Source organism: Hetaerina americana, unplaced genomic scaffold (assembly GCF_022747635.1).
Source record: "Hetaerina americana unplaced genomic scaffold, ioHetAmer1.1.p SCAF_5, whole genome shotgun sequence".
Lineage (NCBI taxonomy): Eukaryota > Metazoa > Arthropoda > Insecta > Odonata > Calopterygidae > Hetaerina > Hetaerina americana.
The window spans coordinates 91,456,829-91,483,176 of record NW_027287095.1 but is presented as its reverse complement, the minus strand read 5'-3'; the positions used below and the strand labels follow the sequence as shown (position 1 = coordinate 91,483,176).

General features: G+C 38.4%; 1 protein-coding gene and 1 long non-coding RNA gene across 3 annotated transcripts in view; one reads left to right on the top strand and one right to left on the bottom strand.

Annotated features, from left to right (window-relative positions):
- Positions 1-3,188: 3,188 nt before the first annotated feature.
- Positions 3,189-3,666, bottom strand: LOC139693857 (uncharacterized). Its single transcript, XR_011702074.1, has 3 exons — positions 3,599-3,666; positions 3,373-3,506; positions 3,189-3,294 (listed from the first exon to the last, which is right to left on the bottom strand). It is a non-coding gene; the product is annotated as an uncharacterized lncRNA (long non-coding RNA).
- A 255-nt stretch (positions 3,667-3,921) lies between these two features.
- IntS10 (integrator complex subunit 10) overlaps positions 3,922-26,348 on the top strand; it is a 54,567-nt gene continuing 32,140 nt past the window's right edge. For both annotated transcript variants that reach the window (XM_071592033.1, XM_071592034.1), the window contains exons 1-10: positions 3,922-4,082; positions 4,189-4,256; positions 4,324-4,451; positions 8,783-8,898; positions 9,330-9,411; positions 9,498-9,625; positions 9,792-9,907; positions 11,965-12,146; positions 18,890-19,240; positions 21,687-21,874. In XM_071592033.1, the coding sequence (XP_071448134.1) occupies positions 3,942-4,082; positions 4,189-4,256; positions 4,324-4,451; positions 8,783-8,898; positions 9,330-9,411; positions 9,498-9,625; positions 9,792-9,907; positions 11,965-12,146; positions 18,890-19,240; positions 21,687-21,874 (1,500 nt within the window). In that variant the 5' untranslated portion in view covers positions 3,922-3,941. The remainder of the gene's footprint in view (positions 4,083-4,188; positions 4,257-4,323; positions 4,452-8,782; positions 8,899-9,329; positions 9,412-9,497; positions 9,626-9,791; positions 9,908-11,964; positions 12,147-18,889; positions 19,241-21,686; positions 21,875-26,348) is intronic.

Here is a 26,348-nt window from a genome sequence, read left to right as displayed (position 1 = left end):
AATAAGAGTCCCATGTTATGAGGGGAAAAAGTGGACTTGCAAGTTCTGATGAAGTTCACATATAGATGACTGCAGGTCCTGGTAGAATGATTGTGAATGCTATTGTTAGTGGTATATAATGAGATATGGCGTTTAGCATAAACAATAGCACTTAGCATATTTACGCAGGGAAGAGGGAGAATACAAAGTTTTTTGAAAAGGGGGCAACATGGAGCTCTGAGGGGTGCATTGAATATTAGTCTTAGTATCCTCTTTTGGATTTTAAATACAACAGGAGCACAGGGTAATGGGCCCCAAAAAAGAATACTAAAAATTACATGGGCATAAAACTCACCATAATAGATAGACATAAGAACTTCATTATTTACAGTTTGCCTGATAGAACGTACCAAATAGCATGCTGAACAGAGTTTTCTGCGTAAACTAGAAATATGGCTATCCCAGTTTCGTCTACTATCCAGGGCAACACCCAGGAAGGAGACATTATCACTCCTTGGAATAATCACATTGTCAAAAGACACTGAAATATCTGATAGAGGCTTATTTTTATTTACAAAATATATTAAATTTGTACTTTCCTTATTAATATGAGGAAAATTACGATCACACCACTCTTGCAAAAGGTGGACAGTATTGTTAGCACTTGATACCAGGCCGCTGATTGAAGAGGCAGACACTAACACATTTGTGTCATCGGCATACCGTATGGGAAGTGTACGAGGGTCATCCGGAAAGTAGTACCCGTTCGTGCCGCATGAAGTGCTGACGACGCGAGTAGCCGCTGGACGAGGTCAGATAGCTTCAGTGGCTTGTCTGCCTTCTCTGAGCCAAGTTGCGTGACGCTAGCATTGCCTGTGTTGTTTCTGTGATTGTTTACAATGTTTAAAAAAATTGAGAACGCCGCCAGTTGTGAAGTGAGGGCAGTGATTAAATTCCTCAATGCAAGAAACGTTCGCCCATGTGATATTCATCGCCAATTAAAGGAGGTGTATGGAGACAATGTAATGGACGAGTCGTCTGTTCGGCGGTGGTGTCGCAACTTCAACATGGGGAGGGGGAACACACACGACGATGAGCGTTCGGGGAGACCGTCTGTCATTACAGACCAACTGGTGAGCTCAGTTGACGAATTCGTGAGGAACGATCGGCGCGTCACAATTGATGACATCTGTGAGCATTTTCCCAATGTTTCTCGAACAATTGTTCATGAAATTGTTAAACACCATCTGCATTATGCAAAAATTTGTGCAAGATGGGTCCCTCGCGTATCTCAATGAGCTGGCGGCGAAGGACTATGCAGCAGGAATACAGAAACTTGTCACACGTTATGACAAATGCCTTAATTTGCTTGGAGATTATGTTGAGAAGTAGTTTAAAGTATCCTCTTTCAAATAAAATTTTTTATGTTTGTTAATATTTACTTTTGTGTCTTTATTTCACGAACGGGTACTACTTTCCGGATGACCCTCGTATTAGGTTCAGAATTAAGCATCCTTGGGAGGTCATTTATGTATATGAGAAAAAACATTGGGCCAAGAACAGATCCCTGGGGAACCCCGCAGGATATTGTTTTTGCAGGTGATACATGAGATATTCCATCTTTCGTAACACTTACACTCTGTTGTCTGTTGTTTAGAAAAGATTTAATCCAATTATATGGAGTACCTCTTATGCCAGATTCTTGAAGTTTCAGCAATAACACATGGTAATTGACACAAAGGCCTTGGAGAAATCAAATAATAAAACAAGAGATTCTAGTTTATTGTCTAGGTCAGACAATATTTTGTTTATAAAATGGTAGGTGGCAGTGGACTTGGCTGTAATTATCTTTATAAGTGAGATCTTCCTCATGGACATAACGTCCCAAATTGAAGGCGCTTCCAAGTCAAAGAAATTATAATTCTCCACTATAGGAATATGGCCTTAGAAGAAGACACTATTATCAAAATGGACACAAGAATCATTACTATATATTTTTCTTGGGTGAAATACACCTCTCCTAAGAGAGCTGCAACAACTGTGCATGCAGTTTCTTAAGTAAATGTCTCCATTGTTTGCCCTTCATTCATTTAAGGCACCCATATAAGAATGCTGTAGATACTTCAGTTTTTCTTTACAATGTTTACCAGTTAAAAAATTGGTGAATTAAATAATAAAAATATCCCAGAAAAATCTGTCATATTTTCATAGATAGCAAAAATTTTGGGTGTATCCATTGTCTCCTAAAAAGTAGATACCTCCCGGTAGCGAACCATTTTTACACTCGCAAGTGTCTTCTATTGGAAGTTTCACAGCGTCGTTTGCTCAATATAGTGGCACAGGTCAACAGAGAGAGGTAATCATTCAGGAACAAGGCATTTCACAGGTTGGTAAGAGATATACATCCAAAATTCAATTGGAAGAAATTCCAGGAAGGAGTAAACTGCAATAAAAATGGCAATAATTTTTTTACACTCCTTTTATTAAACAGGTATACATTATTCTGGTCCTATAACAACCACTATAGATAATATACGAATGGTTTAATATTTGCATATTGAAGTTTAACTTCTCATTTCTTTTAAGACAATGCAGCTTCACAATTACAATCTTTGTACCATGGCATAAAAGAACTTGTTTTTGGTGGGATGATCATTAGGGTAAACGCCCTAATTATTAACATGTACCAATATTTCCACTCCAAAATTACATGTAGTCCAGTTCATCATTTTTACAACATTAAAGGTATATAAATATGCATTTGAATATTGATATAGCATTTTTATAGCTACAGTAGCATAATACTTGCTGGGTTTAAATAATATGCACTTTAGAACTATAAAATTGGCAGCACAATTATCAGATTACTTGAGGCCCTTCAAAAAACGGTCGAATAAGCATCTTGGGCACCTTCTAAAAATACTTATCTCTTTAGTGAAAGCGCAGTCACAAAATTACTGACTGATACCCCTGGATATACCATATTACCTATGACGTAGTTTGGGAATTGGCCCTCGATAAAAGAATGCTATTTCAGTACATGGTTGACACAATGCTTTCTCATCCAAATTCCACTCCTCTCATTTAATACCCGATTAAGACGGGACAAGAAGCTCGCAAAATAACACTTCAGCAAAACCACGGTTATAACACTAGTTTTTGTGGGTACTTTTATCTGAATTCACACTTGTCCGAGATGCTCGCGAGCTTTTAGAACTCGAGTCTTTCTGTGATCGGTTCTTCACGCATACTTCCCGCAGCAAGGCGTAAACAGCTGCTGGTTGCACATTCATCGCCAGAAGCTCGATGAGTATCCTGAAGTTGAATTAGCATTAAACTTCGAGTTTTCAAACTATAAATTTTAGCCAAAACAGGTACTAGGCTTATACGAACCGGATTACTTGAGGATGAGCATTGACTCCGGCCAATTCAGCCAAGGAAATCAGTTCCAGCTGATGAGGTTGCAAAGGCATGTACTGCATTGCTACTTTGGAGTTATGCTTGCTCATTTACACTCTAAGGCAACTCTGAAATAATCACAGATAAAATTGTATAGTAACTCTATGATATTAGGAACAACGAGATTATGCGACAAAATCAACGTCTTGTGATCAGTCACCTCCATTCGTATATGCTCCCAAGCGCCGATTCCGTCGAAGTAGCAATTGAAAACGTATTCGCTCTCTTACCAAAGCAGTTTGGTTAACATTGCGGTGTTTCATGTAAAATTACTAATTATAGTATTTTGTCTGCTAAACCGAGAATATATGCATTTTTTGACATGCTAGAACAACATTTATGCTTTAATTCCAAAGTGTTCAGATTATATAGAATAACTCGCATTAAATTTAATATACATTCGAGTGTATTTATTTGACTTTTTTTGTTGGCAAAACCAAAATAATTGGAAAGAATAGCGAAACTCAAATTGGTAGTGTTGTTTTGAATTCACGGTGGAAGGAATGCCCGTACAAGTTAAGCAGCTTTCCGATGAGGAATATTTAGTTCTAAGAGCGAAAAATGCTTTAAAAAGTAATCCCTACGAAGCTAAAGCATGGATGTTGACTGCGAAAACGTTGTTTTCCGACAATTTCGGCGTCCAGGTTGGTATCATCAATACTTCATGACCAATGTCTTGCTTGAGTGCTATCATATTTCCATTTTGATGAAGAATACTACCATTAATAAGGTATTTCATGAAATTGATAGTTTGAAGCTTACAACATCGAAAAGTCTGCCAAGAGTGTGAAAGAATCAGCGAAATGTTTCAGTGCGATGTAAGTTTTAAGAAATTGCTAGTGCAGCATTTATTGATTAGGCTCTTATTCAAGAAAGCCTTCTTAGCTTTCAGAAATTCCAAGATGAACCGGAACTCTGGAAAGAAGTCCAGGCCGTGACAACTTCTCTGAGAACTGAAAGCGGAGATGCCGAGGCTGTCTTTCTCAGGCAAATGTTTTCACACATACCTTCAAGTAAGTATTGCAAACATACCCACATTTAGCCAATACCCTCTAAAGTTAAGCAACTTCTGTTTTTTCATTCGCAGAGATGAGTTCGATCAAAAGTCAAATTAATGAGAGCTGACAATATGTATTATAACTATGAATCAATACAGATAGATAAACGTCTTTATTTGGGGGAAATTGAGACCACAAGGTCCCCTCTTCCACCCCTTTGTCAAGTACATAACAAAAATAATGATGAGAAAAAATGTAAAGCGTAAAATAAAAAGAAATAAGCGAAAGAAGTAATTTTGTGAGAAAAACCTCCAGAGTTCTGACATGAAGACCCTTGTGAAACCCCACGCAGGAGAACACCCTCAAATAAAAGGGTGGTGAAAAATCTGCAAAATTCTTGCGAGATATTAAAAAAATATTAATTATGAAATAAATGAAGTACAATAAAGATATATTGCAACATGATGGGTCGCGGTAGTCCAGGGGTTGAGCGTTGGACCACTGACCGGAGGGCCCTGGTTCGATTCCCAGGCAAGCCTCTGGACACCTGCAGCTCCACTCAAGCTATGTGATTTTTCGGGTACCTGATCTTCCTGGGGAACCATACCCGGCACAGGGGAAGGAACTGGCCCCCCTACCCTGATGTGTGAATTTCACGTGCCGTCAGGTTTAGTGCTGAGTGAACTCTACCATCACCCATCAAATCGACCTTATGGTTGATTACTGTGTTTATGTTGTTTTTATTACAGCGTGAGGTACAGTACAAAACAAATGGTAATACATATAAAATACGATGGAGTACAGTACAATAAATACATATGAATATACAGACATACATAATAAAGTAAAATAAGATATCATGTTTTAAAGCAAGGTGTAGTCAATGGTCTGTAATGGTTTATGTAAAGAGGAATTGATATAATATGTGTCTGTATAGGAGAAAATTTATGGAGAAGTGTTTTCGTCATGTAGAATCATTTCAGTGTATCTTTTTTTGAATGAAGTGAGGGACTGGAAATTCTTAGGCAAAGTGTTCCATAGTCTACAGGCTTTTGTATGAAAAGATTTGCTGTAAATTCCTGTGACGTTTCAAGGTATTAAGTAGATATTATTTTCCCTGGTGTTGGAACTGTGCATACTGTTAATAGGACAAGTTTATCAGAAAAGTACTAAGGTAGATAATTCTTTTGTTATAAGAGAGAAGTGAGAGTACATGCAAATTCAGCCTATCCTCAAGTTTTAGCCATTTAAGTTTAGAATAACTTTCAGAGACATGATCTCGCTTCTTGAGACCACAGATGAATTGTGCACAGGCATTTTAGTTTGGCTGTAGTTTCGAAGTTAGTTCATGTAACAAGTCTTGGTAAACTGTATTGCAGTAGTTGAAGTGCGGAAGTGTAAGAGTGTTGATAAGCTGCTTGCACAGAAAGAGAGAATGCTTTTAAGTTTCTTTAGGGAGCGAAGAGAACAGAATATGGTTTTGCAGATTTTATTTACATAATGGGTCCACATCAGAGTTTTGTTAGAAATAAAGCCAAGGTTAGATTCTGTTTCATGAAGGGGTATAGAAGAGTCCAGGATTTTAAGTGATAGTAGTTAAGTCAAGTTGATTTATGAGAGGAGCCTAGAATTTCCAATGATCTGACTCTTGCTAGGATTAATTTTGAGGACATTCTGGATGTTCCAGGTGAAGAGTGAGTCTAGATCAGAGTTCATATTTTCAATGGCGTCAGCGAGGTGTATGACTTTAGAATGGAGATAAATAAGTTCATTGTCAGCACATAGGTGATATTTGCAGTGATTGTTGGGAATTGGTGCGGGAAGGATGGCTTTCGATTCTTGGTGAAGAGGAATGCCTTCGTTTCCACCATTATGGGAATACCACAACCCACCACCAATATGTTTAGGTACCAGTTATCTCCTGTATGTGTAGTAGTTCACTTTCTTGGCATGGCCTTCAATTGTTTTTCAAATTGGCATGATTTGAGGTGTCATCGGACACTAAATATTTTATGGTTTTGAGCGCATATGATGTATGGGTTGCACCTTACTGTACTGGTTCCTGGTACGTTCTAAATTGGATTAGGTGTATACAGTTTACTCTCCCTGTTGTGATTCTACTTAAGGTCATTTAAAAGGGATCACAATGCTGGGCTACATCTGGCCATTGATGCATTCTTGACCTAACAAATCTTAAGCGTTTATGCAGATTCAGATGATAAATACTAAAAAGGAGCATGCAAGGGTAAGGTGAAAAGTTCTCGGCCTGGCACAGATGGCATTCCAATCAGTGAAAATTTATGATTTCTGCCTGGGTGCGTATGTCATTAGTTTGCAAGATGAGTTTCAACTTGTTCCCTCAAGTAGGTTGTTTACACATATTGTTGCAGTAGACGTAATGCTTGTTTTTTGTTAAAATGGAAAAACTTGAATTTTGTGTGGTCATGAAATTCTTTCTTTTGGATGGATTAACCCCTGAGGAAATTCAGCCAAAGTTTAAAAATATTTATGGGGACTCTGCTCCTTCAATTTCCACCGTCAAAAAGTGGGCAGCTCAATTTAACCGTGGTTGCACATCCCTCGAAGATGACCCACGTGAAGAATGGCCGAAAACTGCAACCACACCTGAAACCATCGTAAAGTTGCACGACATCGTGTTGGATGATAGGCGAGTGAAGATGAGTGAGATACAGGCTGAGGCCGTGGGGATGTATCGGAAGAAAGGGCGCAAAACATCTTGCACAAAGAATGAGGGATGTGAACGCTCGGCGCAAGGTGGGTGCCGCATTTTCTGAATGCCGATCAGAAGAAAATGCGCCTACAATGTTTGGGCCTATTCAAGAGGGGACTGGCCAATTTTTGTGCAGTGATTTGTCAACATGGATGAGACATGGGTCCACCAATACACGCCATAAACAAAACAGCAGTGGAAGCAATGGGTGAAGCCGGTGGTTCAGCGCCAAAGAAAGCAAAGTCAATCGCATGTGCCAGAAAGGTCATGGCCAGTGTGTTTTGGGATGCAAAAGGGATCCCGTTAATTGATTACCTTGAAAAAGGCAGAACAATGACAGGCGAATATTACTCCACCTTCTTGACCAGCTGGATACCCATATTCGCAAGAAGAGGCCTGGCTTGAAGAAGAAAAAAATCATCTTTCACAAGGACAACGCGCCTGCTCGCCAAGGTGGATTGGCGACGGGAAAACTACGGGATTTGGGGTGCGATTTGCTTGACCATCCCCCTATGAACCTGATTTACCACCCTCCGCCTTCCATTTGTTCCCAAGCTTGAAGCAATTTGCCTGTGGGAAGCTCTTCGCCTCTAATGAAGAAGTTGAGATGGGTATTTTCACAGCCTTCCGGACTCCCACTTGTGGGAAGGAAAACTGATGTTTGAGAAACACTGGACCAAGTATGCTGAAGTCGAGGGAGAGTATGTTGAAAAATAAAATCATTTTTAAACTGAAAACCACGGTCTTTCATTGTCAGGCCAAGAACTTTTCACTTTACCCTCTTATTTATGGACAATTGTGTCCAAAACTTTTATCCATGAAGAATCATCCCTGTTTGAACATAATTTTTAAACCTTGGCTCTTGGAAATATTTTACAGGAAAACAAGGTTTCCTATTAGCAATATGAAACATTTCTATAATGGTTTTATTATTATATATGAGATTTATTATTTTACATTGTAGACATTCTCATCATCCTCCCAGGACTTCTATGTAAAACTGCTCAAAATTATAGTCAATCATCATCATGGCCCATCCTTCCACAATTCTTGGCACCAAAGGACAACTTGACCCAATTTTTTGTCTGGTTCTTGGTTTCCCTTGTCTCTTTGTATCATTTTTTTGATTGATTTGATATTATTTTCCAATTAATTCTCTTGAGGAGTAATTTAAGAGAAATATTTTAATTACAAAAATTACTTTAACTGAAAGATATTTTGAATATCCATGGCTTTTTGAAATAGATTCCAGTTTTGTAATGACTCTCTGCTTGCTACAGGCAATTATTCACCTTTCATAACCATTGCCTTTGGGCTCAAATCTATTCTAATGTTTGACAGATATCATGTTTTGGCTCCAAGCCTTGCTGAAAGCAGGCATATAAATGTATTTATCCATACCGTACTCGTTACAATGGACAACTTTAGCTCTTTCTGTTTGTTTTTACTCCTCTGCAAATTATTCATTTTTCCCTTATCAAACTTGAGAGTTGTCTTTATAAGTTGCCGTGTTACGATCAATTATTTTTTAAACTATGTATGTTGCAGAGTATCATGAAAACCTTCCAGTTTGTAATAGTTATTTTAAGTTGACTCTAAACATTTATCATTTCAGATATTCAGCACCAGTTGCTTTTGGTGTCTGCTGATCGAAGTGAGGATAACATGGAGCACTGTCGTCTGCTTTTGCTTCTCCTACGCAGGTTTCCGCAGACGGTGGCTCAACATGGGGTAAGATACATCTAAATGTCACTTGTTAGTTGAGTTTGTGCTTTTTTTTGTCTGATCTCTACCGTGTAGGTGTGGGGTGAATTCCAAATTTGTTGTGTGGAAGTTGGTTTCATCTTTTGTGTGGGGAAGAGATTCTTCAAGTTTGTTGGAGAGTGAAATTGACCTGTTTTGTTGCTTTAAAATGTTGGGAAGGCCTTTGTTTGGGGAGAGCTTAGAAGGAATTCATGTGTGTTTCTGTGTGGTGGATTTGGGAAGAGGCTTTTTCTAAAATTTGTCTTTCTTGAGGATGCTGTCTGTGTATCATCTCATTTTTGTGGGATTATGCCTATTCCTCAATACTGTGATGTATTGAGTTTTGCATTTTGGTTATTTAAAATAGGATATTATGTTATTTAATACCCCAATCATCATATGAATATCTTTTTTCTTAGCCCAAACTTGTGGATACTTTAATGACAGCAGAGAAACATAGCCACTATCAGAATTCTGTCAACTGTTACAGGAAACTTCTTGGTTAGTATTTATCCTCTTTAGTAATCATCTTATGTGGATGCATTTTAGCTGAAAATATTACTTATATATTATCTTCAAAATTACAGTATGTGATTTGCTCCCATTGCTTGGGTCCAGCTCTGTTGAACTTCCAGTGAAGCAGTTATTTCGCCTTCTTCAGAAATCCATTGAATTCTATCTGTGTTACTTGATGTCTCCAAAAAAGTCTATTCAGGTACAAATATGCCATAGACTATTAATGGTTTTTTAATTTTGTAATAATGTTTTGTACAGTTAGAAATTGTGAGATATTTCTAACTCTACAAAAAAAAGGATTTTTATGGTATTGTTGTATGTATTGATGTGTCACAACTATTTAATCAGTTTTTTTTGTGACTTAGGATTTGCCTGAATTTGAAAGCCAAATCGATGATCCCTGGAGACATTTGTTTCTTATCCAAGAAGTTACTGGAATAAAGTTGGGATGGGATCTTAGTGGATTATTCTCCTCAACCATGTGAGTTATGTATTAAAGATAATTAGACAGTGGAATTTTAGGCTCTTTCATTATAAGTTCACAGCTGTCTAAGTACTCTCTTGAAAATTAAAGAATTGTTTATTTCAGCAATGTTGTTGAACTTGCATTAGAAGAACTAAATATAAAATAAAATGAATATGTTTTCATTCTTAAAATTTTGTATTAAGATAAAAAATTGAAACCTTTTGAGGTTATTTGCACAACGATGAAATATGATAAATAAAAATAATATTTGGTTTACGTTTACTTAGTGCCTAGATATAAAAAGTATGGAGTTAAATTTGTAATGACTTATTGCAAAAGTTCATCTCTCATAAAGATCATATCCATCAGTCACTTAAGGAAAATCATCTCGGAGAGGAGAAGTAGTGTTTTGGAAAAATAAAATCCGCTGTTTCTCCACTTGTGTTTGTTAAAATTTGCATTGTGACTTGTACTAACTTGTTACCACATAATAATATTCGGGTACCCATTAGGCTAGGAAATGACCCTTCTCAAGACTGGACTTTCATGGGATTAAGTTTCTGCTCTATAAATCTTTTGTCCAAATAATTTTTGAAAATAACATTTTTATTTAGGAGAATAAGCAAATTTTAAGAACTTCTGTGTTGATAAATTTGTTGCCTGAAATGAAATTAAATGAAATTTGCTCAACACATTGGGTTGAAAGGGATCACTTTGTATTTTTCAATAAATGAAACTTAAAGTTCCTAATTTCACATGCTTTGGACAGAATTTTTGGCACTAAAAAAAGTCAGAGTGTGCAATTAAAGTGCTCTCTGGTACTTGGCAAAATGTATTGGGCAAATGGGATGGAAATTCATAGAAAGGGTCAAGGAGTACGGAAGAAGGACATGGCATCCCTCTGCCAAACATTGTCTTGTGGTCCCAAAAGAGACTTGAAACCGGAGATACTCCTTGTTGAAAGTTAAGAACATAGATTGTATGCCTTTAAAAAGTGTCTGTTGCAATGGCAAAATTGTAAATGAATTTGTTTACTCCAGGGCACTCCTCCCTACGACCCCTCTTTCATGTCGAGTGCTCCCTAGGGGGCATCCCCAGCCCATAGAAATGGTTGTTTGAAGCAGTTGGCACTGCAGGCTGCTGGTCTCCAGCCAACCACCTCCCCCTTGTCCCCCCTCCCCTCCCTTACCCCCCACCAGTGCACCTTGCCCGCCATCCTGGAGGTGTACATATTAATGGAATGGTGTCTTCTCGAGAAACTGCTTGATGATGGCACCCAATATCAAAACCTAGGTCATGTCCTTAATAAAAAGTTATTTGTCTGGATTTACAAAGCAATTGCTTCCAATCCATGATGAGGTGCGTTAAGCATTGAATTAAATAAATTAGTATTCCATCCAAGGGTTGGTTTGATGTGTGCGCTTGGAGCTCACCTAATATTGTTTTTTCTCATTTTTTTATTTTGTAAGTCTACTATACGACTATTTAATGACACTGTGATATGTTTTAAGAATGACTACTGTTTGTTATATCATGTCATTGCCACCCGGCTTATCGCCTAACAGCAATGTATCCCAAATAATAATAATAATTACTAAGGCCAAAGGCCTTTGAAATTCACTCATCAGGCTCTGGGTTAAATGGAAGAAGGGACCATTTGGTCTCTATTTCGCCCAAATAAAGACCACTATCTATCTATCTATCAGGCTAAGGGGGAGCATCAAATTTCTTAGTCCCTCTGCCACCCATGTTTTTACAGTGAAATCTGGGAGTCGCAAAGATTCTCACGGCCAGAGTGTAGCTGAGGATGCACACCAATGCCTCCTCAGCTACTAGCCACACTCTTGAGTCGAACGTTCAGTCAGTAGCCCAGTTCCCCCTATCCAATGGACTACCGTGTCATTTGAATTTTTGAAAGCATTAAGAATAATTTTAATGATTACTCATGTTGTTGTCTGCATGAGTTAGTTACAATGTATTGATGATTATTAAGTTTTTTTGGAAGGTAATTATTTAATGTACATGCATGTGTGTATACTTATGTTTTTTTTTTCATTTACTCATGAAAACAGGAACAAAGAAAACTATTGGCAGAACCTATACAATTTTTTCCGTTGGCGGCCCCTTGGTAATGAGGATAGTGCCAATCATAAGCAGCTTCTATACTGTACCACCACCTTTTTTCTCCATTGTCTGTATGAATATGTCTTCATGGTGGATCGAGCCAATGTGCAGCCATATCATCACAACCATGGTAAATTAGGCTTCTTAAATTGTTTAAGGTACAATCTCTATTAAGTATGCTGTATCAAAATCAGTGCAGCATCATCATAGTAATTTGAATTGGAGCCTTAGATATGAGAAACATCCGCATGTAAATTCTGCATCTACCTCCTGGTTGTTGTTAAATTCAAGTTTACGCTTCTGTCTTGTAACAGGGTGATCCTTAGGGAATGAAAATATGCCTGCTTAGCTTTAACATTGCCATACAAATATCTTATATTTTATACAGGTGACCAAATGAACCATTAAATGCACTGTTAGCAATAATTGCATCATTTAAAGTTATTGACAAAATTTAGCATTTGTGTTGTAAATGAAAAAAATAGTTACTTTGTGATTCTACTGAAATTTTATTGCGATATGACCCGGGTTTCGACATTCAATGTCATCTTCAGGTGACCGTGAGGGTGAGGTATCACAAAGTTACTATTTTTTCATTTGCAATATGAATCGATTCCATAAATTCACTCCAGAAACCATCAATGTGTGTTGTATTTGGATACTTATTAATGTTTCTAATATCACATTTTTTGCAAATTTAAGATCCCTTTTAATTGGCAAAATGTTGGCCATAAAGTTTGGGGAGTCTTTAACAGAAAGAGCATTTGTTCATTGTCAGGAGAGGAAAGTAGCTAGTAAATTGAGAAATGAGAGAAGAAGATATTGTTGCTTTTTTGTTCATTTTAATCTCTGATTAAGAGTGACGTATTAAACTGTGTCGTACATATTTTTTGTGTGGCATCTTAATTATGGAAGTGGCCTTAGCACAAAAGTAATTGAAGATGACGAGTGGAGGTAATATTTTGAGATTGAAATGGGATGCAGTGGTTGGGTATCCGTGCATATGCCAGGCTTCTGGGGTTGATGGTTTTCTTTTTGCTTTGTGAATAGAGTCTGGAGAGAAGGCTGTTATGAGGCTGTGCAAATGACCCATGCTCATAGGCATTGCTGCATTGAAGGAATAGTAATGGGCTCACTGAAGAACATGAATGTCCCTCTTTTGAAAAATAGGGCAAATAAATCTGCACTCTCTCTAATCATGAACCTGATGACATAGGCATCAAAGGGAAAGCAGTCATCTGAATTTGAAGCAGTTCTTCGGTAAAGAGCAGTTTGAATTTAGGACCCGGAAGGGTACAAGAGAAGTTATTGTGTCTTTTAGGCTACCAAAGGGGAAGAATATAGAAAAGGACCAGCAGGCATTTTTTGCAATTGTTGATGTGCAAAAAGCATTTGATAATGCTTACCTAAATAGAGTATTTCTCATTCTGAAAGACAGGGATTTTTCATAACGGTGAGAAAAAGTGTTGAGTAGTTCACGAGCTCTGCCCTCCATGTAGCTTAAATAAAAACTGGATTCAGCTGTGAAGATACCATTATAATATGCTTAGGGAGCTTCGTAAGTTTGTGAACCCTTGTCGATTTGCCTATGACTTTTAAAGAGAAAACAATATTTATAATAACAATATAAGGGAATGCCTTGAGCTTCTATGTGCAGAGGGGTAAAGTAATGTGAAGGCTCTTCACCTTCTGGAAGGTAATGCATGAAGAGATACGTACCACCTGAAATTAAATAGATAACAGAGGAGTCTTTCATTGTGGTTATAAAGCTAAAGGCAAAATGGATATGTATTAAGCCAATCAACCAAAAGTTAGATGAAGTGTAAGTTAATTTTGTTTGGGGAGCAGAATCATTGGAATGATTGAAGAAGTAAGAAGGAAATGGTTTGTAGAATACCTCAGTCAAAGAAACCAATCTATTTAAGATAACTAGTGACTGCATTACAAGTGAGCCCATCCTTTTTAATGGTTTTCTTTGTTTGTCTTTTTTAAGTGTAGTCAGTCGAGTATAGCAATTTAAATTGGTGTAATGGATGTAGCACAAATTATATGTTTAGTTATTCCCCTTCCATGCACTCTTACGATGGGGTGCAATGTGCTTGTGAAAGTACTTGGGAGGACATATACTATGGCTGGAGATCTAACACCCCCTGCCACATGTCCTAGTGATGGCTTCTGGAGTAGTGTGTAGGTATAACATATGTTGTACGAGGTGTGTTCGATAAATAATGGGAATTTGAGTATTTAAGAAATAATTTTATTTATTCATCTACATTAATGTTATTCCCTTCAAAGTAGTCCCCATTAGATATAATATTACCATTATTCCAATCCTCAGAACACTTCTGGAACTTGACATTTGGTAAAACTTTGGCTCTCTCTCTCTCTCAGCGATGCGTTTTTAATCTCATCTATGATTGGACAGAGACAACAGACATCTCTTTATTAAATCTTAATCACCCGGGGCCATGTCTGGTGAATATTGAGGCTGGGAAATCATTTCAGTGTTGTTTTTGGCCACAAATTCACAAGCAATTTAGTGAAGCGGAGAAGCATCATCGTGGTGCAACAGCGGTTAGTTGTTTTGCTGCAAATATGGGAGTTATTTTTTATTGCTTCACGTAAACAATGTTGAACTTGTAAGTAGTATGTACTCTTTTTTGATCGTTTGACCTTCTGGTAAGAACTTGTGTGCGAAATAACAAAATTTCTGTTCTTTTACGAACACACCTTGTATATGATGTATGACGTGCATTTAAACTCTAAAATATTAATTACATGATATATGCGCATAGATTTGTTAGCATACTCTGTGCATGCTTTTGAGTCATCAATTGTTGTAACGTTTGTGGATCAGGACTTGGTATATCATTTATCGAAATGGCAAATATTATTAAGTAGAAATATGCATTCTTTTATATTCTATAGCATTAGCATGCTGTGATTTAATGTTTGAATGTTAAGGCAGTAAGTTATGAAAAGTCTTTTATTTGAAATAGAAATTATTAATATATTGAACATTTCCCCCTCCCCGGACTACAACCTTGATGTGGTGGAAGGGCTTGTGTGTTCCGATGACCCCTAGAGCTGTGCTGGCGGGAGTAATAAAAATTGCTCCTCGTAGGGTCACCCATGCCAGATAGGTCGAAGGTTAGGAGCCAGACAAAAGGTAGTCCACGCAGCATCTGTTCCTCAGTGAGGCGGCTGCAATGGCGTCTGACCCCAGTGGGGCGGCCAGTAAGAGATGGTGTCACGTTAAAAACACTATTGAGAAAGGCAACGGGAAACCACCTCAATTATCATTCCCAAGAAAAATATGATGGACAATAGAGATATTTTGAGTCCTGGCAACCACGGGGCTCGGCCCAATCGGCCGTGTGTCGTGCCCGGCAGCGGGGGAGGCAAGGCTTCCGCGGTCGTCATCCCACGAAACCCTTGCAAGGGAAAACCAGCAGCAGCAGGACAGAAGATGCAGGAGAGGAAGACCAAATTAGTTAGAATAGGAACGTGGAATGTTAGGACAATGATGAGGACAGGGAAATTGGAGAATATTAAGCGAGAGATGGAAAGGGGAAATATAGATATTTTAGGTCTATGCGAGGTGAGATGGAAAGATAGCGGGGATTACTGGAGTGATAAGTATAGAATAATATACAGCGGTGGGGACGAGAGCCAACGAGGGGTTGCCATAGTATTAAATGAAGAGGTAGGAAGAAGCGTAGTAAACATAGAGCAGGTAACGGATAGAATACTACTAGTGAAGATAAAAGCAGAACCGACGAACTTAGTTATTATTCAGGTATACATGCCACCGAGCAACCATAAGGAAGAAGAGGTCGATAAGATATACGATCAGTTAGAGGACATGATCGCGTGTGTTCCTGCAGGAAAACATTTGATAGTGATGGGGGATTGGAATGCGACGGTAGGTGAAGGAAGAGATCGTGATGAGGTGGGGGACTACAGTTTAGGCACAAGGAATGACCGCGGGGAGAAAGCAGTTGAGTTCTGCAGGAGACAGGGGTTAGTCATCACCATCACTTGGTTTAGACACCACAAAAGACGCAGGTATACATGGAAAATGCCAGGTGACTCAGGAAGATATCAGCTAGATTATATCCTGGTTAGACACAGGTTTAGGAACAGTGTGATAAATTCGCACAGCTTCCCGGGAGCGGATGCGAACTCAGACCACAATTTAGTTGTTATGAAATGTAGCGTACGTTTCAAAAAGATAAGGCAGGGGCGGCGAGTTAGAAAATGGAATGTAGAAGCATTAAATGGGTTGAAAAGGAAGGAATACAAACAGGTGGTAGAGAAAATCATGGAGGATGGTAAAGGGCTTAGTACTATCGAACAAAAATGGGAAATGATCAAGGAAGGGTTGTCTAAAGCCGCAAAAGACACTATTGGAACCATTAACACTAAAAGAACTAGGAAACCATGAATCACGGATGACATGATTACAAAGATGGATGAGCGGCGAAAATGGAAGAATATAAATACAGAATTAGGCAAAATGAAGTACAAAGAATTGAACAATAAATTGAGGCGGGCAACAAATAAGGCAAAAGACGCATGGTGGAAGACGCAGTGCGAGGATATGGAAAGTCTGCAGAGGAAGGGTGAAATCGGTGCGCTGTACAGCAAAGTTAAATCGTTATCGGGAAGTAAGAAAGGAAGAGCTATGCTAACAGTTAGAGATAAGGCGGGTAAGGTAATAGTTGACGCAGGAAAGATCCAAGAGAGATGGAAGGGGTATATAGAAGAACTGTATGGTAAAGAACTCAGACCAACAAAGTTAGACATTGAAAAAGAAAATGACGTAGAGGAGGACAGCTTAGGTCCAGGCATACTAGACAATGAGATAGAAAGGGCATTAAGGGAGATGAAACTAAATAAGGCTGTGGGGGTAGATAACATTCCCGTGGAACTTTTAAAATGCTTAGGAAAATGTGGGAGGAAGAGGCTATATGAGCTGATCCGCAGTATTTATGAGGAGGGAATCTGGCCGGAAGACTTCGTGAGATCAGTTTTAGTTCCTATTCCAAAAAAGGTAAAGGCCACGTCATGTGAGGACTATAGGACAATTAGTTTGATATCCCACGCAGCTAAAGTTGTTCTCAGGATCATAAACAAAAGGATAGAGAGTAGGGCAAATGATTACTTAGGGGATGATCAGTTTGGGTTTAGGAAGGGGAGAGGTACGCGTGATGCCATTGCAGTAATGAGATTATTAATCGAGAGGAATATAGAACACAACCAGGAGGTATTTGCCTGTTTCGTAGATTTCGAAAAAGCGTTTGATAGAGTGAATTGGGAAAAACTAATGAGTATATTACAGAAAATAGGAATAGATTGGAGGGAAAGGAGGCTAATCCGCAACCTGTACATGTCTCAGACTGCTCAGGTGCGGGTGGGAAACGGGGAGTCAGGATGGGCAGTATTAGGAAGGGGTGTAAGGCAGGGTTGCCCATTATCACCGTTGCTGTTCAACCTGTATGCAGAGGAAATGATCAAAGAGGCATGGGAAGAACTCGAGGTAGGAATGAAAGTGGGCGGGGAATTCGTAAAATCAGTTAGGTTTGCTGATGACCAAGCTTTAGTTTGTCAGTCAGCCAAGGGGTTGCAAGCATAGCTGAGTGAATTGGAAATTCAGTGCGACAGGTATTGGATGAGAATGAATATTAATAAAATGTAGGTTATGCGATTTTCTAGAAAAAAAGGCTAAGCTAAACATTAAAATAGGAGGGCAAAAACTACAACAGGTAGAACAGTTTATGTATCTCGGTAGTGTTTTGGACCAACACGGTCAAAGTAGTTGGGACGTAAGGAGCAGAATTGCGCTAGGCAAAGAGGCTTTCACAAGGAGGAGGGAGTTGATGACGGGGACTTTGAGTAAGGATATTGAGAAAAGACTCGTAAAAACTTTGATATGGAGCGTAGCTATGTACGGTGCGGAAACGTGGTCATTGAAGCAGGAGGATAGACGTAGATTGGAGGCTTTTGAAATGTGGGTGTGGAGAAGAATGGAGAAGGTGAAATGGACAGAGAAGAAAACAAATGAGGAAGTACTTGGTATGGTGGGCGAAGAGAGGGGTTTGTTGGGAGCAATCCTATGGAGGCAGGAAAAGTGGATGAAGGGGGTGTTGACCGGCAGTGAGATGTTGAAGACTGTGATAGAGGGTAGAATGTTGGGCAAAAGAGGAAAGGGAAGGAACAGAATAGGGATGTTGGACGGGATGAAGGGAGGAAGAAAGTACTCAGAGATGAAGAGGGACCTGATATAGAGTAGGATGATGGATTTTGTGTTTTGTTAGGAGTAATAAAATAGTTTGGTAGTTGTGCCCATCCAAAAACCTACCTTAACCGGTAGATTACCTTAAAAAAAATATATATATATTGAACACTTATCTATGTGGGGTTCAGGATTGGTGTGGTGGCTATCGTACTGGCTTCCCACCCAGAAGCCCCAAATCCCAGCGGTGTAGAATATTTTTCAGAGTTATCTCGATCCTTACTAGAGGTGCTTTGTGGAGGGCACTTTGAGTGAGTACGCCGTCCGTCGGATGGGACGTTAAGCTACGGAGCCCTTGGTGCCTTTCGTAAAGAGTAGGCTAATGCCGACGCTGGGTTTCCCTCCACTCTTCATCCTTTCCTGTTCATCCCCTATGGTGCAAATGGCCTCAGCAGTCGGTCGCCTCCCCTAAAATACTACTACTACTACTACTGCTTATCTATGTAAGTGTTCAATATATTAATAAATGCTAATGTGAGTATGACAGCCATTTATATCACCTGAGGAAGCCCTCGCCAAACCATTTCCCAGAACTCATTTGCGTGCACAGACTCATAGAATGTAAATTTTTCTAGGGGCTGGAATGAGCGCTGCGGGTGGTGACACAACCCTGGTCTTGGTGGAGGCCTTCTGTGCCCCAGAGGAGGTAACATCTTCTTCCGCTGAGCCCAAATTAAAACGCCGTCGAACTGAGGATGAAAGTGGCGGCCCTCTAATAACGGTTGGACACCATATCCTCAAAAGTTCTACGCAAGATGGATCTGGTATGCCTTCGGCAGCACCCATTGGATCTGCTTCAGTCCCCCAGTTGCCATCTACTGCCTCCTCTTCTACAAGCAGTAACTCATCCTCTGTACTTTCTCAGAATTTCTTGATGGCTGTTCGTTGTTGGGATCTCCTTCATAGCTCTGATAGCTTGGAGAAAGGTAAGCGCTACTTTTTGCATGACTAACCCCAGAAATTGAAGGTCGTGCACCGATTTGACACATATAGACCGAATTGGCAAATGTAACTAAAATCTTTATGCTGCTTTTCCTGAATATACTGGCAGCATTACATTAAACCCTCGGCAGGAATTTCATATTTGCTGGCCTCAAAAAGTAGAGCTTCAAGAAACCATAGTAATGCATATAGTATTAATTACAAATTTCTTACAATATTTATTGTTGGCTCAGCCTCCCTCAGATCTATTTCTATTATTGAAAAACTTCAGTTACTTTCATGTAGTTGACATGAGCGTACTCCTATTCTCAACAGCATTTTTTTATACTGAATTTCCTGGCCCATTAGACACTATTCTTTTGCTCCAAAATGTGCTCTAAAATTAGCCTGCATCTTACGGAACTAAGGGGGTAATAAGGGTACGACTCAGACCTACAAGCGCAAGCCGAATAACCAGGAAAATACTTACTATTAAGTATTTTTCCTGCATCAGTCAGAGAAAAGGGTTGCTGTTTTGAGTCAGTATTAAGCAACAGAGTTTTGTTGGGAGTACTTTTATGCACTAAAAATTTTCCCAAATCATAAATTTATGCAATGTAGAGCATTTAGTTTCATCTTGCGCGTGTTGCTGCTGTGATACTACATTCACATTGAGCTAACGAGGATATGTTGCCCCAATGCTAATGTACATTGATTGATCTTGATTAGTTTTTTGAAAAGACATATTTGAGACATGTAGGGAACATCCATACATTGTGTCTCTCCCGATAAACTCAAAGTCAACCTTGAGTAATATGAGGGTGTCGTAAATGCATAGAAAATGGTTGCTTTTAATACAAATTTCAATAATATCAAAATAATTACAGAAACTAAGTGTTACATGAAAAGTTAAAATGATAACAACATCATGGGATCTTAAGAGAGAAGATAGTCGTGCAGTATCACATTTAAACTTGAATTCGCTAATTATGCTCAGAACATGGAAACAAGGCAGCTTAAAGGCATTTTGGTCCGCTGATATCAAATTTCTCGGATTTTACAATGAAAGAAGGTTTACTTATGTGAAGCTGCTTATTTTTTTGTAACAATTCAATTTTCTTCGTAAAAGTGTTAACATCAACATATTTGCATACTTTTTTCTGATCCTAGTATTTTTTGTGAATTCTAACCTGAGAAATCAGGGTGTCTTGTGGGTCGGGAAATACCCTACTCTGAAACACCTTAGCATTGGCAACTGACAAGTGTTATTGAAAGTAAATGTATTGTTTTAGATAATTGAGGGAACAAAATGTTTTGGTTATAATTTATTACTTATGGAGAAGTGGCATAAATTGGCCTATGAATAGCAAAATCACTGCCCGAGTCTTGTCTTCTTCCAAAATTGCCCTCCAATGAAAGAATTGTTAAATTGTCTAGAAAGTAAACAAAGTGAGATTTAAATAGAATAATGTTTCAGTTCCTTTAAAGAGGAGCTTTTCGGAATTTACCTTTAGTCTTAAGTGTAACTTCATGAAAAACTGGGTGACCAAATTTACAGATTACTGAAAATGAGAATGTCTATGAGTTGCACCTTGTATTTTCCTGTATGTTGCTGTGCAATAACAAAACCAATTAAAAGGTCATATGGAATAATTTCTTACAATTTCCTGGGATGATGTCGAAGTGATAACTGCCACTCTTACCAACTTCCAGGCAAAGATGTTGTCCCAAGTTCAAACTAAACAGCCAAAAGTTAAAAAGAGAAAAGTAACATATTGTTTTATTTTTACAAAATTGGGAAAAATGAAACTATAAAAATATGGCATGGCAGATCTAGTTGGGAAATTACAAATAAAATGTCAAAGATATGTCCAAGGCATTCGACGGTTTCATTTAATGCATATGTTAATAAAACAATTGACTCTTACATATTTACTCATTCACTCAGGCTATTTTTGAATGGTTCGATTGGTGGGCATGTTTGCGTGAGTTATCCATGAAAATAATTGTGAAAGCATTGAAATCTCAGAACTTTAGGGATTCTGATCACAATCAATGAAGAAACTATTTTATCTTAAAAGATCCAGTCCAAACTAAACTGCGTGTAGCATGATGAAATGCTGAGAAATGGGTTTGCTCCAGCATGAAGGACATTTATTGCAACCCCCCCCTCCCCCTTACCCCCCCATTCTTCAATAATTATTTGAGGAAAAAATGTGCTCATATTGCTTACTTAGGTTGTCAAGGTACATTTTGTCATCAAAATTCAGGGACTATTTGTCTGTTGAACAAAATAAAAGCATCAGAATAAATAAATTCTCATCTTGCATAATTAATTTTATTACAAACTGACATGTCTCCTCTCTGAGTTGTAAGCACTTAAGTTTTAGTGTCAGATGTTGGTGAAGTTCTCCTGTGGCCATCTCTTAATCTTATCTTTCATGTTCTCAGAGTTTGTCAAGCTGAGTCAGCATTTGAAAGTGGACAGTTGGCCATGGTTCCAAGGATTTCTCGTTGACATGATGCTGTACAAAGGACAGTTTGAGGAAGCATTGGCAAAGATTCATCAAAGCCAGGATGGATCTTTTCGTAAAAATCTTCGTCTAGCAAGCACTTACTTCTGCTTGGATAAGTTTAATGTGAGTATATTTTGGCTGAATTTAGTTAACCTCAACATTTCCTGAGGTCTGGTTTAATTATTAGCATGTGATTATTATCATTCAGTGATTTACAGTTTAAGGTAGGTTTTTGATGGACAAAGACTGTATTCATACATTTCTTAGCCAAGCATAGCATGACAAAACTTGATGCCCCAAACCTGTTAGGCTGTTCATCGGTCACATATGAGATGTGTCCGAAAAGTATCCTACCTGCGTTTTTTTATTATTATTTCTTTTATTGTGAGGGTGTTGTGCACTACAAATTTGCTCCAAGAGGTTAGAAGATCAACAAAGAATATTACGTTGAAGTTCTGAAAAGATTGCGTGATGTCATGAGGAAGTAAATGACCACATCTCTGGTCAAGTTCCCAAAATCGTAAATGGCTCTCAAAGGAAAGTGGTTCCACAACATAGAGTAATGAAACATGCGAGCTGAAGGCTATTCCAAAATCTACGTTTGAGGACTGCTTTAAGATGTGGAAGCACCACTGGGAGCGCGTGGTTCAATCCAACGGGGACTACTTGGAAGGATGCCGCAGCCCGGATAACAAAGAATAGCACCAATTTGGAGACATGAACGCAGGTCGGATACTTTTCGGACACTCCATTCTGACTTATTTTTGACTGCACTGACTGAGTATCTCTAGTATTGTGCATGGATTTTCCCCTCTTACTTCCTAAAAGGCATTTCACCTTCATATACATTGCACCAATATCAACTGTTCTCTTTTAAATCTCCATATCCTCACACTCATTCCTCACCACACTTCTTTCACTCCATTAGGTTCCTCAGTTTATTATTTACCTCCTTGTACTTCCGTTTGCCTAATTTTGTGTTAGACATGATTTGTATAAAAAGTATCGGGAAAAGTTAATGAAAAAATAGATTTACTTCAGATATTGTTACATTGCCTCAGAATTCTTCAAGGGACATCCCTTGAACATCAACATACTTTTTCCGGCAACTTTTCCATGACACCTAGGCTCCCTGGTCGGGGGATTCCAGAACGCCCTTAAGAGTACTTTTACAAGCTTCTTTGACAGCACTTACGGTCCCACGATAGTGTCCTTTAATGGAGGGAGGATTTCACTTTTGGGAATAGGAAATAGTAGTGTGCTGGTGCCAATTCGGGACTGTAATGGGGTTGGGGAATCATTGCTATGCTGTTGCAGAACGTATTCGCTAGCGGACCCTTTCGACTCTAGCCTTGGTCGTCACTCAAGACCTTTGGGACGAATTTGTCGCAGATCTTTTGCATTGCCAAATTTTCAGTCATAGTGGTGTGCACTGTCATGTATGCTAATACAATCTGCGATCCTGGGCACACTTAACCGATTATCTGAATGCAGCACACCATTCACATAGCAGGAAAAAATTGTGACCATTACATTTTACACTTACCTTGTATACTTCCATTTCCTTCCATTATATAGCTGAGGTAAATAATACTCATATGATAGAAATTTTTTATGTTATGCATGACCTGCTCTCTATATAGGGCGTGGGTTGTCAGTGATGGCATAGTCTCGAAACAATTTTACTGTGAAAACAATAATAATACCAATTCACATTATTACAATAGTTATAAAACGGTCAATAATAGCTGTGTCACAATTCTGATAACCACCGTATAAATGAAAATTGTCACATTTCAATGATGAAGTGTTAAAATAAGAAAGAAGGCTCTATGCATTTCAAAATATTTTTATTCTTTTTTGTGTTTATTTATGGTTTTACAAAAATAAAATGTAAAGTTACATTCTATGATCTATGAAAATCCCTATGCACCTTTTGTTGGAAAATTATCATATGCCTCCACCTTTCATTTACCTCTTTCCTCATCCACGCCATGGAAATCCACAGTTGTTCATTCCTGAAATTGCTATATATCAGAGGATTTCTTTTGTAAGTTTATGGAGAGTGTTTTTCTGGTATAAGTTTCTTTCTGGCATAACTTTATGGAGGGAGAGTTTTTTATGACTGCGCTCTTATTGAGTTTGATGAGTATAAGGGAGTTGCGAGAAGAGTTGCCATTAGTGTTCAATATTTTTTATATCCATTGCTGCTCGTCGGTTGGAGGAAGAGTGGAGATGGATCAGGTGCATTGGATTGGGGAAGAGAATTAGCCAATGGTTAATTGATTTAGACAAAAATGTTTAAAGGAAATAAAGGGAGTGTTGCAGCAGTAGTTTAGCAGTCACCTGCTCGTGCACACAAATGAGAGAATTTCACAGCATGACAATCGTTCACTTGAACTCCGATTTCTCAATTTGTTGAGTGTATGCTTTAACCAGCCGAGCTAGTGAGGAATCCTCCCATGCCGTGAATTTCTGAGGGCATCCCAACCGTTTGGCTGTGTTGCAAGCAACTGAGAAATACCTTCAGTGCTCTCATGATTGATCAATAATATGATGATATTGATGAAAAACAGATTTTCGTAACACAATCCAATGTAAATTATTGTAATGGCTGAACTAATTTATTGAATGGCTTGTAAATATGTCTTAATTGACATAATTTGACACCAGTGAGAATGACCTTGCCATCAAAAGAGGTAGTTGATCATCCCAGGTGCAGCTTTGTGGAATTGTCCTATGATGAATGCTATCAAAACAAAACTTTGCGAATCCAAGTGAAAGATAAACTTAAATGCGACCTGGGTTTACCTGTGGTGCAGCACGATCAAGCCTGATGATGCTTCAACGCATTGAAACCTGGGTCGCATTAAATTTTATATTTTCAAGTGGATTGACAAAGTTTTATTTCGAAACTATTCATCCAAAGAGATATAATAAAGTTGGTTATGGGAGTAGAAGGATTGGCATAATTTGCATGAATATTGTTTTCTTAGTTTCAACGATATCTCGGCTGTATAAAATTTTGTGCTGCCTCAAGGCACATACATACAGTTTGGCACACTTTGGAAGGTCAATGTCATTCCATGTGAGCAGTTAATCAGTATTTCAAAACTAATTGACATCTTGAGTTCATTTTACTTTTAAATGTGAATTTAATTCCTTCTCTCCTTGCATTAAGTTACTTTGCCCATGAATTCATGAAGAGTACATGCAAGAGGGTACCCAAAAATAATCGGAATTATTTTTTTAAAGCTGCATGTTTTATGTTTTACAAAACAACCTTGTCACCTTCAAAGTACTCTTCAGCAAAAGCAAAATTCCACAGTGGCATGCTGTTCACTTAAATCCACCATGACAAAGAAACAAGGAGCAAGTGAAACTGGTTTTACAAAACGAATCGTTGGGACATTCCCAGACGACAACAGTGTCTTCCTAGAACTGGTAACGATTTGCGCTATGCTCACCTAGTGGAAGAAATGCATACTACGTAAGCTCCGCCAACTGCTGCACTGTTTCGGTTATTTTTGTGTGCCCCCACGTAAGTTGGCCTGATGCCAAAATTTAACTTTTATTCCATTGTCTAAGTATAATGTACTATTTTTTCTCATTAACAAGCGAACATAGATGTTAGTTTTAAAGGCTGTAATGGCTCATGGGAACATTCTAATGATACTATACAATTGTCTAGGTTCAGTGAATAGTTTGTGAGAATTCATCACTTAAGTTTTCTGCCTTTAGAGTGTTCAATTTATGCGCTTGTTGGGAGGGATTTGGCAATGCTTTCACTCAGTACTCCATGAGATTGGACTTCCCCTTCCACAGAAACTTTAGCTTTTGAGGTTGATGTGATTGGTTTGAGTCTCACATTCCCATCAGAGTCCCACATTTTGGTGCATCTTGTGCTGCCTTGTTCTTGTGCTTGCATAATGTCTATGGGCTATAATTGGATAGAACATTTTGACAAAAGGCAACGTTTTCAAAATAGTTAACCTCTTCCATACAAGATCTCTGTTAATTTTAATGGTTGAGTTTCATTTTAAAATTGTAATAGCCCTAAGCAAATCATGAAAATCAGTCCTGATTTCATATATTTTTTGAGTATACAACAAATACTATGCTTGAAACTATGTGAATTCATGCGTAGAGAGAGGGAGTGCCAATTTTAAAAAAAGTGTTGGCATTACCTCTGCACAGTTTCCAAGGATAAGGGTTTGCTCTTCTGCTGAGTTCATTCATCCTGGCATATGTGTGAGCATCCCTTTTGCACTTAATTATCCTTCAAACGCTGTCATTCATGAACAGAATCCATCCCTTAGCATTAGACAATCTCTACCAGATATGCATGTCATTCGACATTTGGTGAAGGAAAGGTTTCAACTTTTATGTCTGACGTCATGCATAAAATGGTTAAAGGCATCTGTTGTTTTGATTCATTGCCATGCGTGCAGTATTATGAAGAAGTAAATCAGACTTTGGGAGAGTATGTGTGATTGCTTTTAATTTTTGGGGTTGAAAGTACACTGCATCAGATAGTCCTTGCTAGGAAATTATTTTAAGTTTGAAATCATTTCCTCATAATAGATATCTCTCAACT